The sequence below is a fragment of the Sphaeramia orbicularis genome, chromosome 22, assembly GCF_902148855.1.
Source record: "Sphaeramia orbicularis chromosome 22, fSphaOr1.1, whole genome shotgun sequence".
Lineage (NCBI taxonomy): Eukaryota > Metazoa > Chordata > Actinopteri > Kurtiformes > Apogonidae > Sphaeramia > Sphaeramia orbicularis.
Genome location: NC_043978.1, coordinates 43,202,423 through 43,217,734, shown reverse-complemented (window position 1 = coordinate 43,217,734; position 15,312 = coordinate 43,202,423). Strand labels below are relative to the sequence as shown.

Below are 15,312 nucleotides of genomic sequence, written 5' to 3'. Positions count from 1 at the left end.
CAGAGAAAACGAGTGGCTGGAAACAAACAAAATCTTCTAGTGATTTGCGATTTATGTACAGAGTTTAATTACACATTTATATAACAAAATACATTTCTTGACTTTGTGTTTTGAGAAAAGACAACAGGAAAGTATGGCAGAATACCAACACAACAGCACTGAGTGGGATTTCACAGAATGAGGGATCCTGCTCTAGGTAAACACACCAAGAGCTGATTCGCTCATACAGACAATCCTGTTAAAAAGAGAACTTTGAGAGGGTTGGACAATGTGTGTGTGTGTCGGTGTAGACACGGGCACACACTTCACTTAGCTTGAGTCATTATCAGCTTGCGTTTCATCCAGTAAGCCATCCAAGTGTCCAGATGGTCAGAAAAGCTGCTTCAATGCTCTCCCTCTTTTCTCCCTCCCTGCTACGCATTCTCCTTTGGAAAAAAAAAAAAAAAAAGGTTATGCCAGCGATCGACTGGAGCCAAATAGGGGTGGGATACAGATTGGATGTCAGGTGGATTTAACTGCACGAGGAGCAGCCAAAGAGCAGAAAGCTGAATTCAGATCAGTTAAAGCTCCTGCTCTGTCCCTTTCTATTTTCTACTTGGATGATATAGAAGTCTGCTCGTTCAAATAAAAGGACTAAATTCAAGTGCTACCCATCTCTGCTAAGAAAAAGAGCCAGCGGGCTGACTGCCAACGGCAAACGGGGGGGAACAGAACTCCAGCTTTGTCAGTTTAAGTGAATTGGAATGGTGTGTTTTTTGTTTATCAGTCTGCAAATATTCCCAAAAGCTGAAGCAGCAGCATTATTATTATAACAGTGAGAGGGTTTAGACTGTTAGACCGTTGTTTTATTGGGTTTTTTTTTTTGCTGGTGTCCCACTTTCTTCCGAAGGCCAACCACACACTGGGGCTGCTGAAGGTTAGTGGATGGAGCTGAGGAGACTGGAGGCTTTGTGTCGCAGGTATTATCTGCAGCATAAAAGCCGGTGGAGTGGAGACAGAGCAGCTCTCTGGTGTTTTCGTCTCAGTAACCGTACTTGTCGTTTAGGTGTGTGCGTCCGTCTCCGGTCTGACCTGTGAGGGGATGGAAAAGGATGCGTGTTTAAATACCAGCTCCAGATTGAATAAATATGCAGGGAAAGAACAGGAATACAGGCAAAATTTCTACACTTATTTCTAAAACGCTATGCAAAACTAAATATATATCCCCGGTGACGTACAGTTCCCTAAATGCTCGCTTGCGTGCAATCATCAAACCGATCACATTCCTGAAAAAGCACAGAACGCAATTAGTTCCAACCCTGAATCCAAGCCTGCTTTGGCAGCCATTTCAAAGTTTATTTCATTCCAGATTATCTTATCATTTCTAAGTGACTTTGATCTGCTTTCCTTGGTGAACAATGAAAATGTCGCTGCGATTTCTGCTGCACAAATGGACCATGAAAGCCTGTTTACTTCCTTTCATCATGTCCTCTTGAGCAAAAGAAAAAAAAAAGAAATATTTTCCCTTCATTCCTGTGCTTCAAGAGCGTGTAAGTCTTGTCAGTGTCAAGTGTTTTTCAAGACATATTAGAGGGCCATTAGACAGAAACGCTGCTGTGTCGAGATGTAATCAAACATCCATCAGGGTTCGTACACATTTTTCAAGGTCAAATTCAAGCACTTTTAAGGGGTGGGGTGAAATACATATCTACAGGAATACATATACTCAGGATTATTTTTTTCTCTTTTTATCACAATGATGTACATTGTGTTATGCTATAAACATCTGAAAATGATGTTTCATAATAGTAAAAGGTTTAGAAATTAAAGGAGAACACAAAGGGAAATCACTTGGCATTTTTCAGACACACTCATAAAGATTAAGTTAAAATGTACCTGGATTTGACCTGACTGAGAGCACATGGTAATTTTATTTTTTTGACACAAAGTTTTATTTTTCAGAATGTATTACCTCTCTCTAAGTACCTTTGGCTTACCATCTAACCTGGCAGAGTTAAATGAGTGATATTTTGCATTTTTAAATGAAATTATGCATTTTAAAACATTTCCCTGTGGTCTACACAAACTGCAAATGCTTGGGTCTGAATTCTTCATTAATTCAACTCCACAGGTCCACCTTCAACCCTATTTCTGAGTAATGACACTAGAAAGGTTGTTTTGAGTGCTGGCCCTTTAAATGCAAATGAGCCACTTCATGCCCCCCCCCTCCCTCCAGGTTGTTGGCTGTGCTGCTCTGTCCTGTTCAACCAACAACTGAACATTTTAGGTAATCGGCTCGAAGTTTGGACATATTTTCAGTATGGACTACAACCGCTGCTGCTGACAAACAATTATGTCGTACTTGGAGAAATGTTCTTTCGAAGTCTTGACCTTATATGTGCAAATGTCGTAATGTAACTAGTTATAGACGTAACAAATTAAGCAGCAATTAAAACAGGTTGTAGAAATCCACTCAATTTTTGCCAAAATAAATATAAAGATAGCTTTACAGCACCTGGAGGGTTCAAATTCAAACTTTTTGAACTATTAGGGTCCAAATACACAAATAAATGAACCAAAGACTAATAAAAGTGGGTTTAGCAAAATATAACCCCTTTAATATTAAAAATAAATACATAAATCATATCACAGAGTTAAAATCACAAGCACTTTCAAGCACTTCAACTAAAATTCAAGCACTTTTCAGACCCTGAAAACACATTAAAATTCAAGCATTTTCAAGGATTTCAAGCACCAGTACAAACCCTGACCCATAACTAATGCTGGCCTATTTTGGTTCCTATGTGGAAGCTCAACCTGGTGAAAAGATGTTGCACTTATTACAACAGAAACATATATTTATAAATCAGTTTGGTGATTTACCTGAGGGAGGAACCCACACACAGTAATCTGGATCATCCTCTGGGTACTGTCCTGTGAGCTGCACTGGTGGCTGTGGAAACGCACCGTGGAGATATTTAATCTGTGTCACACCTTTGTCGATTAAATATTCATCTGTGTGTGTGGGTGTGTGGGGGTCATACCCTGCTGGGGCCCATGACTTTCTTTTTCTTTCTGGGGCTGGGCTCTTCGTCGCCACCTGGTTTGGAGCCTGTGGAGATGGAGGGGGTTCAGAGTTTGTAAAGATAAGTGTATGTGAGCAGAGGTGGATGAGGAAAAATATTCACACAACACTTACTTGGACTGGACGGAGCCGGGCCTTTACTGCCTCTGTGTTGGTGAACTGACTCTGCTACTTCTGCAGAATCCTCAGCCGTCCTCTTTGTGTGGTTTTGCTCTGAAAAGGAGTCATAAAACACAAAGAAATAGTAAAGGACATAAAGAAATATCAAAATAATGGCTTTCAGCTTTGCAGACGTCATAGTTGTGCAACACTTAAGTGATGAGTTGTCTGTTCTTAATTGATTTTAATGATTAATCTAGGGAAAAAAGATAGCTAAAGCTTATTACGTGTCACTATTTCCTCTTTTCTTTCCTTTTCCTTTAGACAATACAATTAATATCTGGGTTATGGAACAAACATTATATTTCAGGATGTCATTGGAAAACACTGACTGATGTTTTCCTCTATTACTGACAAAACAAACTCAATTAATCCAAAAAATAATGGACAGATTAATTTTCAATGAAAGTAATACTTATTTGTGGCCCTATTTTGTACCGCATGACTTTAAACCATGATGTGTACACCTACAGATTACAGATCCATGCTTTACACTTTTCTAGATATTTTACCACTACGTCTTGAAAACTCCACATCCACATGGTCATACACAACTGCAGATCTGCTGCCACCTAGTGGCACAATGAGAAATTTTTTAGATGGAGACTGGCAAATAGATGAAATATTTGATTGTTTGTTCCCCTGTGAAGGCCTTCCTCTTTCAGGTCCATCTCTTCCTGGTGACCTCTTACCTTTCGGTTTGTGTCTCTGTGCTGGTTCCTCTCTTCGTGGCCCTGATGGAGCTCCCTGTTGGGATGTGGATGCACTGGAATCCTCAGAGTCAGCGTTCGACTCAGCAGTATTTGCACCGTCTCCATCATCATTATCCTCATTTTTCTCTACTTCCTTCTCTTCCTCCTCCTCTTCTTCCTCCTCTTCTCCACCAGGAGGAAGTTCTTTCATGTTGAAGAGCTCTGCAGGCAAGTTAGGGCGCTTCGGAGGCAACTTCTAATGAGTGGAAAAATACATCAACAGCAGAGGAAAGACAAACTTGAGTGAAAGAGACAGAATGTGATTTTGTAAAGGAATTATCAGACTGAAGACCCAACACGTACCCCAATAGTACCGGTCTTCAACTTGAACTTGCTGCCTCCCTTCATGGCTCCAAACAGTGGCAGTGTTTTCTTAGGCTTCTCTACTTCTGAGCTGTTACCAAGATGTCAAAATACACTAGTTACTTTAGAATTTATGGAATATCACAGAATATCCAGTCAGAGAGCATGACTGTTTTTCTGTGTCATACCTGGGCATAAGCGAGGGCATCTGGGCGGGCCGTGTGAGTTCAACCAGTCTGCGGAGCCTCTGGGCGTCCTTGCGTAAGTCGGCTACGTGCACATGCAGCTTCCTGCGCTCCACCGCGTCCATCGCTGCTTCACTTCGCACTGCGGTCATGAAGGCATCCAGGGGGTCCTCAGTGGAAGAGCCTGACAAATCTGAGGGAGACGGGGGTGGGTGAGAACTAAGGTGGGAACACACTGTACAAAAACCACTGCAAAAACATACGCCCAGAGATAATCAATCTGATGACTCACCTCTCCTACCAGCATCAAGCTTTTTCTGAGTCTCTGCCAGCTCCTTTTCCACCTCTGACAGTTTCTCCACCTACATGGAAATCACATACGCATGTACTACATGACAGGCACTGAGGGGGAGACGCAGACATCTGTTACGCAATTGACATCATTTGTGATTTTATTCAAGGTATAAACACTGCAAGAGTATTTTTCAAACATTGGCCAAAAGAACACCATCTGATGCTCCTATATGTCAGGTTGGAGAATGTTACGCATTAAAACTGAGCCTCATGCAGCAAGTCATATGTTAACAAATGTCCTCATATTTTAGTTTGTGTCATGGAATTGTTGTTAGTTTCTTAGTATTAGTAGCAGTCCAGAGCAGCATTACCAACATAAGAAAAAGATTTCATTTTCGCAGTCTAAAAATTGCCCAATTCAAGGAGTATAAATTCAGCAACAGAAAAATCAATCAATCAATCAAATTTTATTTATATAGTGTCAAATCATAACAAAAGTTATCTCATGACACTTTACATATAGAGCTGTTCAAAACCAGACTCTCAAGCCAATTTAGAGAACCCAACAGAATCCTCCAGGAGCAAACACTTGTGACTGGTGACAGTGGTGAGGAAAAACTTCCTTTTAACAGGCAGAAACCTGGAGCAGACCCTGACTCCTGGAGGATGGCCTTCTGCCTTGACCAGTTGGGGTTAAAGAGAGAGGGTAAAGAAAGAGAAAAAGAGACAGAGAGACTGGGGGAGAGGGGGAGAAGGGGAGGAGTAGGGGGAAACACATGGATGCAATGGATGCACAGCAAACTGAAGCTAAACTGTTAAAAAGTAGATCAGCTGGTGTTAGTATAATTACCAATAACCAGAACAAATTTCCATTACTGTTAATACTACAACTACAAGTATAAGTATTAACAGTGGATGTACTACTACTGTAACTGTTACTACAACTGATAGGAACCACTACCATCTATGTAACTATATAATAAATACTATCGCAGCTATATGGATAAGTGAGTGATGATGAAAAAACCCCAATAAATATCAGATCAGATCATGTTTACTTATTCAGTTTAGTCATGTTTCAGTTCCAATGTTGATGTATTTTTTGGCTAATACTATTAGTCCACAGATCCCAACTAACAGTAGAAAATTGGGGGTGTTTGAAACAAGAAAGCTGAGACAGAAATGGGGGGCATTAGTCAGTAGTGTGTGTGTGTGTGTGTGTGGGGGGGGGCTCATGATGACATAGAGAGGTGTTTGTTCAAAAAAGCTTGAAAAACGTTACTTTTAAGGATCATTTTCAGCACCTTGTCGCTGCGGTAAAATACATATCTACAGGAATGCATATACTCGGGATAACTTTTTTCACTTTTTATCACAATGATGTACATTATATTATGCTATAAACATCTAAAATTATGTTTCATTGTAGCAAAAAGTTTAGAAATTAAAGGAGAACAAAGTTTTATCCAAAAAAGGGGAGCCACTTGGCATTCTTCAGGCACACTCGCACTGAGCCAAAGATTAAGATAAAAATTTGACATAAAGTTTTATTTTTCCAAATGTTTCATCTCTCTGTAAGTAGCTTTGGCTTGCCATCTAACCTGGCAGCGTTAATATTAAAAATAAATAAATGAATCACATCACAGAGTTAGAATTGCAGGCACTTTCAAATACTTTTCAGGCCTTGAAAACACAACATTGAAATTCAAGTACTTTCAAGGCTTTCAACCCCCTGTATGAACCCTAAAGGTAGTTTCTTTTTTTTTTTTTTTTTTTTTACCAGTGATTCGTAGGTCTCAGGCCGCTCCTCAATCTTTCCGGCCTTTTTCATTCGCTCCTGTCTCTTCCTCTCCACCGTGCCAGTTCGATCCAGGAAGGTGTCATCATCACTGTCATAGTAGTCCTCATCTTCCCAGTTTTTCTTCTTGCGCTTACGGGACACTGAATGTATGAGAGGAAAAAATCTTTGTAACAGCCTATAAGGCCTTCAGATGAAGCCGTGTCAAACATCCCCTCTGAGCTCCTACCTGCCTCCTGGCGCAGTAACCCTCTGGCTTCCAGCATCCGACACGCTTCCAGACAGCACTGTATGGCCGCCTCCTTCTTCTTCCCCGTGTGGGTCACCTCGGCAACCAGCTGCCGGCCCAAGGCATCGTCCACAGGCAGTCTGAAAGAAACATCAACATAATTTAATATTATATCCTTGAAATGGGAGAAACACTTCTAAATCGTTGTCATATCTTACTTTATTCTGCAGAGCCATGTGCCGTGGTTTTTATCTTCATACTCAAACTCCAGCTCCTCTCCTTTAATAAAAGAGACCAAAGTCAGTGTAAAATAACTACAGATGAATGTCGACAACTGGCTCATTTCCACAGAGCGATTCTCACCTTCTCTGTCATAGAAGCCCTGTAATGCCTTCTTGGGGTCTTTCAGGTAAGCTGCTTCCTGATCCTCATGGAACTCTGTCGAAAAAGGGTTTTCCTCGTTCTCATCCTCCTCTGGAAGTGCTTCGTCAGCTGCAGATTGGATTTGGATTAGATATGGAGGGGAGGGAAAGATGACAATGTCAGGATTTAATCACTTCTATGATTTGCTCAAGAGAACGTAAGCAGTCACAGCTGACAAATAACCAGAACTCACCCATTCCCCACGAACAGCCTGAATCGTCAGTTGATGGCTTGCTCTGGGCCTTCTCACTTTCCTCCTTGTCATCCTCATCATCGGATCCGTCTCCCATCATCCTCTTCTCCAGCTCGGCTCTCTGTTTGCGGGCACGCTCCCTCAGCTCGGTAACTGTTAGGTCAGACTCCTCTTCCTCATCAAATTCTGGACCCTGTAAAAGCCAAGGAAAGATGAAGATGCTCTACATCCAAACTCAGAGGAATTTACCTGTTTTCATACCTTTAATGCTTAAGAAAATAAGTTTATTCTTAACATGCATGTATTTTATAAATGTCTTATGTTTGGATCCACTGTATGCGCTTTGAGGATGTGTTCATAGAAAAGTGCTATATAAATGTAATCCATTATTATTGTTCTTATTATTATTAACATCAGTTATGGTATTTTCAAATTTACTTGCCATACACTATGCATATGGTAATCACTTTATTTAAATTAACACTTGTGACAGAACATAAAACTTTCAGATGAGGTAAAGCTTTAAAGAAGTAACACTCAAAAAAGAAAAGCAAACAAGCAAGGAGTAAACATAAACAAAAAAAAAACAACAAAACAAAACAACCGATCTATTCTTTCGTAGTTCTAAAGGATAATTTACCTGTAGGATGAAAAGCCTTGTGCTCCCACCAAACTTTAAGACATGTCCCACTTTCAGCCTGATATACGTCTTCGGGGGGATCTTGTTCTTGTTCACCACTGTGCCATGTGTGCTGCCCAGATCGTGGATGTAAAACCCTCTCTCCTCCCCCACAGAGCCGTCCTCCCCGGCCTCTCCGCGGTACTGGATGATGGCGTGGTACCTGGAGATGGAGGGATGCTCCAGGGACACGTCACACACAGGTAAACGTCCAACAACAAAATAGCCCCGGTCTGTCAGGGGTACTTTGTCCACAATAGTACCGTTCTTGAGGATTTCAAGAGAATATGGGATATCCGGAGCCTCGCCACCCCAGGGCGGCTCTGTGTATGGGAGCGGGGGGAATTTACCAGACGGGGGGGCCTTTTTCACAGGAAGCACTTTTGGTTTAGCTTCTGGCTTTGCTTTGACAGGAGCGTTGGCTTTTTGATTCGTTGTATCCGAGTCTGTTATCCTTTCTGAAGCGCTTCTATCATTCGCAGACACAAGAGAAGCCTGGCTTATAGTTTCTGAAACTTCAGGTTTGTTATTCTCTGTGTCAGCTCTGGTTTCAGCCGCCGTGTCTTTGGACGCAGCACTGACGTTAGCGCGCTTGCTTGCGAGGGAAGGCGCTGCGAAAATAGCCGGTTTTTTAAACGGGTCCTCTGTGTCCATTTCGGCTTTAGAGACGTCTTCGATTTCGGGTTTGCCACCATTCTCTGTAAATGAACTGTCACCCGTTTCCATTGGAGAGGTTTTAATTTCTTCGCGTGTGTTTTCCACACATACATCCGACGGCGGGGAGGCGGCCATGTTTATTTGGTGCGACACTGAATTGTGCCCGAGTCACACGACTATCTAAAACTCACAAAACAGCTGAAAATAATATACTGACTTCAAAACTACCATTTAAAAATAGTATAAAATGAAAATACATCCATTATTGATAGAATTGGTAATTTTAATTATTAATATCTTATTAATTGGTTAGTTTAGGAACTGATCCTTTTGTTTGTTTGTTTTTTACCGGAATTATATGCGAGAAGGACAGAAAAAGTCAATTCCGGTGCCGCTGTTCCCACTAAAATATTAGGCTGATTGGTCCCAGATTCTGTCCGATTCGTCCACTATCGTCGTTTAATGTGAGTTAATGTTTCAATTTTAGCTTTTTATTATTTATCCACACATGCCAGCAAGTTTCAGCTCACTCGTTTGTTCCTCAGTTCCTCCATGACTGCGTTGTCTATGTTTGTTAGTACCAAAGTATAGTCAGACCTCAGATAATACGGGCTATATTGCTATTTGGCAAATAAACACAGTCCTGAGTTATTGACTTCCATAGTCAGTTTCATTTGTAATACGGCGTACGGTAAGTACACCAAATTGCACTTCTACAATTTAACTGTTTACATCATATTGGATTCTTAGTCCAAAAGTAACTTTCTCTGTACATTATCTATCTGTCTGTCTGTCTATAGGCCACATTAGTTTTACATATTACACTTAGTGAAATGTACCCAACTGACCTTTAATTGTGCAAATTATCACTTGACTGCATAATTCTATTCAAATAATTCTATACAAATGTGTACATTATTATAGTATATAAATACAACAATGAACCGAATACATTTGTTGAATATACTTGCAAACAAAATAAACACATACCTAAATAAACGCACATACATACATACATACATACATACATACATACATACAGATATAAATATTAAAAAACACATACAGATCATTTAATACTTTTAAACAAATGTTTTGTTGCAGCCATCTATTCAGTATGAATACTGGCCTAATCTCTCTTTCCTGTCTGCATTTGTGCCCTGTGCCTGCATTTCTTCCATACAAAAGAACACGAAGCGTCATTCTGTTTTGAACAGAGAATGTGATTTTTGACACAACAAAATAAACAATAGTCCATATCATTATTTTTATGGATGGTTTTGTATTATAATGCATAGTGTCACGTCACAGAGTCTAGTGGAATGTTACCATGGTAACTGGAGCACAGCTTCCACTCTATCAGCTTAAGAGCTTTTTATCAGAAGCTGAAAAGTCAAACTAAGCAGTAGGTAGTATAATTTTAAAAATCTGAATCTCTGTTATTCAGATGTTTTTATTAGTTATTTCCTTTTTTATGTATACCTACTTCATCCTCTCCCACTTCTTTTTTTTCCTTTTTAGATTGGATACGAATTTACATTCAGTTTGTGTTTGACCATTCATCATGATGCGTTACTGGGGTGAGATCCCTGGGCCTGCAGGAGCTCCTCCCAGTCGCAGCTCCTTTGACTTGTTACAGCGTGAGTTCCGCTCTGTGGAGATGCAGGATCCACCCCTGCACCAGCCCTCAGCGCAGCGTCCCCGACCCACCACAATGCTGGATATCCCCTCTGAGCCCTGCAGCCTCACCATCCACACAGTGCAGCTGTGCCAGCATGCCCGCCGCCTCCGGGCACTGTTGGCTGCTGCCCAAGCTCAGGCTCAGGGTCAGAGCTCTGCATCCTCTGAAGGTGGCAGCAGGTTGGAGGAATCAGACACCACCCTGCCACTACGGCCTCCCACCCCTCCTGTCATGCCAGATGACCTACTGCCAATAGACAGCAAAGCACCTCGACAGCCCTTCCAACTCCGGCACAGTGACCCTGAAAGTGACTTTTATAAGTGAGTTACTCTCATTGTGTGTGTGCGCAGTCCTTTACTGAATCTTGCCAACCAACATTTTTTCAATAATATGTAAATGATTCTGTCGTATTCATCATTTGTCTTCATTGCTCTCCTCTTGTTATTCCATCAATAGGGGTAAAGGTGAGCCTGTCACTGAACTGAGTTGGCCCTCCTGCAGGCAGCTCCTCTATCAGTCAGTGGCCACGGTCCTGGCCCACGCTGGCTTCGAATCAGCCCAGGAAAGTGTACTGGAGACTCTTACTGACCTGGTCCATGAGCATTACCTGCGGATCACTCGTCTACTGCGGGTAGCAGTGGACAGGGAGGCACGGCTGGGAGCCAGCGCATTCCCAGATGTGGTAGAACAAGTGTTCCATGAAGTAGGCATTGGCAGCGTTCTGGCCCTGCAGCGCTTTTGGCAAGTGCGGATCAAGGACTATCACAGCTACATGCTTCAGGTCAGGATACCGATTTAGCTATGGCTAAAGGAACTGAGAAGTGTGTCATTACACATTGTATATGTTAGAAAACAACAACTGAAAATGTAAAAATAGACATTTTTCATCATTTTTTTGTGTTCAGGAATCATGGTTTGATGATACACTCGGGCCATATTTGGCATGACTCCTCCCTAAACACTATAAAATTATTAAACTAGAGCATATTAGCACCAGTGGCTCTCCTGCTTGGTTTTAGCCAGGTTATGCTAGTCAGTCAGAGGAGTGTAGTTAAGTCTTGGTCAAATCAGTGTTCTCCTGCTCTGGTGGCTCCAGCATGTACAGTATAGGTGTACAATTCCTTTTATATTAATTTGAGAACCAACTGGCCATTGTTTCAACACCTTCAGTGGACAGGCTCTTGTGTTTCAGAGCTGCAATTTATTTTTATGATTTGAAAACCAAATTTTATACTCCAAGTTTTGGAATCATTGTAAATGGTAAATTGCCTGCACTTATATACTGCATTTTCTACACCTTCATGGTGCCCAAAGCACATTACAAAGCCTCACATTCACCCAGTCACACAAGTATACACCAGTGGGCGGCTGCTGCTATGCAAGGTGCTGCCAGGCCCTACTGGGAGCAATATAGGATTCAGTGTTTGTAGAGCATTGTAGAACAGGCAGAACACTTATTTATTACCGCTTTACACAGATTTTTCAGTTACTGTGGGTGTGAGTCAGGTGAGATTCTGTGTGTTTAGTGCTAGTTTGACATCTAAATATGAGCTTAAGCTTGATCTCTCAGGGGAATTAAAAATATTGAGTGAATAGGATTTAGGTTCTTGAACTGATGAAGATGCTACATCTTTTTTCCTCCAACATAAACTCAAGACTAAATCCTTTCACCCTCATTGTTTGCTGAACATCAGTGCCAATGCCTCAGTATAATTCACAAATGAGGCTACAATTCATAATTAGGAGCTCACCTGAAACCCTGAAGCAGCACCTGTTTCCTCATTAGCCTGCTCTGCTTCTCTAACCTGCTGCTATGTTTCTGGCAGACAAAATAATTCACTAATGGTGACACTTCAGTTACAGACAGAAAGTCATCTCATAGTTTGATTTATATCCACCCATAAATGTTTACCTCTGCCAACCTCACTGCTAACATGCAGATGAAAGGACATTGCTATCTTGCTAGTTAATGCCATCTTAGTATTACAGTGGTTCAATAACTTTGAGATTATACCATGGGGGTACCATGAAAAAATTCAAAATGCCTTTACATGGCCAAAAATGTACACTATGTGTGCTGTGGATTTCTTAAAGTACAGGAAAATGCTAATTATTTAATGCAGTTCATTGTATGCATAGTGCATTAATGGGATTTATTAACTGAAAGATAAGATAATTCTGTCCTTCCAAAATATGCAGATCTCTTTCCCTGCATCTGAAGATACGCAGGTGATAAACATAATGGGTAGAAGTATGTGTTCACAGTTTGTGTGTGACCTGCAATTATCTGAGATTGTCTTCTTCCAGGTGAGCAAAGATCTGTCAGAAGAATATGAACGGCTGGTGAACCCAGAGAAAGCTCTGGAGGATTCCAAACCCCCCAGAATCAAGGAGGAGCCCATGAGTGACATTTCCTTCCCTGTTAGTGAGGAGCCTGAGGCTGATCTGGCCTCTGGGGACCAGGCTCTGCCCATGGGGGTGCTTGGGGCCCATGGTGAGAGGCTGGCAACAGGTCTGGATGGCGACCATTCTCCGCATACCTCAGGTAAGAATAGCATTTCAGATCAAACGTAGACTTGACGTGAAATTCGGTGTGGATGCAACACAAGTTTATAAACTCTTCAGTTAAAGCTCCGGTAGAACATGTACCGAAAGTGTACGTGAAACAGGTGAAGGTGCTGCTTATAGACTGACATAAATGACTGAATGTTTTACAGAATGTAGAATACAAGCTTTTCATTATACATCAAGCTCTGCAGGTTTCCCATATGCAAATATAATATATGTACATATATTAAATGCTTGTATCTAAAATATATGTACATATAAAGTTTAAAAATACATACGCGTAAGTACAAGCTATGAACACAACCTGTTAGGAATGGGACTCTTCAGGAATTTGGAATTGGAACAATTTCAGACTCTGACATGTAATTCTAGGTTGGGACAAATTAATTTTTATATGCAAATACAAATTTTACTCTGGTGCATTTAATCAGAGCATGTACTTGTGATGATTATGTATCCTCTTGAGGCCCAGCAATGCAGAGTTTCACAGCTTAAAAAAAAATGATGTCAACTGCAAAGGACATTCTGTTAAAAAAATAAAACAAAAAAATGTTTCTGAAAAAACTGTGGCATACTGTTTCTAATCAAGACAATTATTTTACAATACTTTTACTTTCCTGGGTTTCAGGAGGAAATATTGTTTTATACACACACACACACACACACACACACACACACACACACACACACACACACACACCATTTATGGATTAAATCACCTTTTATTAGCATATTATTCTTTTTCTTCAGAATATCCCAAAAACATGATTGTTGAATTAAAAAGCTTTGATTTTATAGAAGCTTTTATACAGGTTAATGAATTTGAAAGCCCTTCATGGATGACTAATAAGACCACAGGGAAATGATGATGAAAATGTAATAAAATAAATGGAAGATTAACAAGACAAACATATAAGATTAAATACAACAGACATTGGAATTTTTAGTCAAAACTAAGTGAGATACTGAAGCCTGTACTGTGTGCATCATCATCTCTCTCTAACAAGGTGGAGGCGGAGCCAACAACTCCCCGCTGTGGCCCCAGGTAAAAATGGAGCCACACGATGGCGATGAGGGCCAAGGAGCCGGTCACCACCACCACCACCATCACCACAGCGTTCTGGGTGGAGATGTGTTCGAGGAGGGGGGGCCCATGTCCACCATGAGCGAGTCTGGAGGAGCCATGGCTCCCTCTCCCGGAGGCGCCGCCTCAGACGGAAGCTTCGTCTCGCATTCCCCCGACTCCCTGATGGGGACGTCGCCCGTCTTCAACCAGAGACCCAAGAAACGGAAGAAGATGTGAGGACGTATTTGTAGCTCAAAGATCTAGTTTTTCAGGAGGGACAGTGGACTATGAAATGACTAGCAGATTTTCCAGACGTGTTGCGACAGAAGTGAAGTGGACTGAACAGAATATGTCTCCAGATGTCCAGTGTCTCTGCATTAACTGTCATAACAAAAGTGAATGCAGAGAAAAGGGGCTTTGTAGTTTGTTTAATTGGGTTTTATCCCAAAATAGCTAATTAATAGACGCTGTTTCTTCATTTTGTATTAATAACACCAAAAGAATAAACGTCTTTTGAAATACTCAATGTGCTCAATTGAGTCATTAAGTGATTTGTGGAAAATATAGAGGAGTCTTCCAATTAGCCTAATGAATCGAAGAACAGGAAGAACTAACAGGTCTAAAAGCAAATTATTTAGTTAAACAGCTTAATAATTCAGTGAGCGGTTTGTTTTCTCAAGCTATTAAGTCTCTTTGTCCTCACATACCAATTACTGCCTGTGCCATTCATTACCATTAAAAGAAGCACAGACAAAACTGAAAATATTTCCCCCCTCACAAAACATGCTGGCGTATATTATGAGATTCCCCGTCAAGTCAATTCCTCGTCTCACTTCCTGCTTCAGCGCACTTCACGTGCAGCCCAACACACCGGAACGACATACACTTCACACACCTGTCAACCTGAAGCTGCTGCGCTAAATTAGCATCTGTTTCAGTAATGAGGCAAAGCGGTGAATGTAACACCAGAGGCAATTATGACTTGGTTGTCTGCATCATGAAGGCGACATCAATCCAGCCTTAATGGCAAATTAATTACGGCATGCATACTTTTGCATGCTGAATGAGCAGTCCTGTTTCAATACATGTGATTTCTTTTGTGTGGGCCTTTTTTACTTTAACAATTAGTCAGGTAATTGCCTGTATGTATGCGAACTGCTGGTGGGGTCACATGCATTGATATTCAATTACTGGCATTGATAGCTGATTTATGCATTTTGCTCTATTCCTTGAAAAGTCTGTCTGATCTGCAGAACTGTGC

At 41.2% G+C, this 15,312-nt stretch overlaps 2 protein-coding genes across 6 annotated transcripts; one reads left to right on the top strand and one right to left on the bottom strand.

Annotated features, from left to right (window-relative positions):
- Positions 1–42: 42 nt before the first annotated feature.
- slc4a1ap (solute carrier family 4 member 1 adaptor protein) lies at positions 43–8,895 on the bottom strand. 3 transcript variants are annotated; one of them, XM_030126907.1, is made up of 14 exons: positions 8,041–8,895; positions 7,401–7,593; positions 7,148–7,276; positions 7,003–7,063; positions 6,785–6,924; positions 6,538–6,698; positions 4,756–4,825; positions 4,467–4,656; positions 4,279–4,375; positions 3,916–4,171; positions 3,179–3,277; positions 3,024–3,091; positions 2,863–2,932; positions 43–1,071 (listed from the first exon to the last, which is right to left on the bottom strand). In XM_030126907.1, exons 1-14 carry the CDS (start codon positions 8,869–8,871, stop codon positions 1,022–1,024), a joined length of 2,415 nt encoding a protein of 804 aa, XP_029982767.1. In that variant the 5' UTR covers positions 8,872–8,895; the 3' UTR covers positions 43–1,021. The 3 variants fall into 3 exon arrangements, with proteins under 3 accessions (XP_029982767.1, XP_029982769.1, XP_029982768.1); XM_030126909.1 differs by having other exon boundaries at positions 4,279–4,369; XM_030126908.1 differs by having other exon boundaries at positions 7,401–7,601; positions 8,049–8,895.
- supt7l (SPT7 like, STAGA complex subunit gamma) lies at positions 8,189–14,577 on the top strand. Of its 3 annotated transcripts, none has more exons than XM_030126912.1 (5): positions 8,189–8,282; positions 10,258–10,737; positions 10,874–11,198; positions 12,725–12,962; positions 13,993–14,577. In XM_030126912.1, exons 2-5 carry the CDS (start codon positions 10,301–10,303, stop codon positions 14,286–14,288), a joined length of 1,296 nt encoding a protein of 431 aa, XP_029982772.1. In that variant the 5' UTR covers positions 8,189–8,282; positions 10,258–10,300; the 3' UTR covers positions 14,289–14,577. The 3 variants fall into 3 exon arrangements, with proteins under 3 accessions (XP_029982772.1, XP_029982771.1, XP_029982773.1); XM_030126911.1 differs by lacking the exon at positions 8,189–8,282 and adding an exon at positions 9,105–9,200; XM_030126913.1 differs by lacking the exon at positions 8,189–8,282 and adding an exon at positions 9,259–9,427.
- The last annotated feature ends 735 nt before the right edge of the window (positions 14,578–15,312 follow it).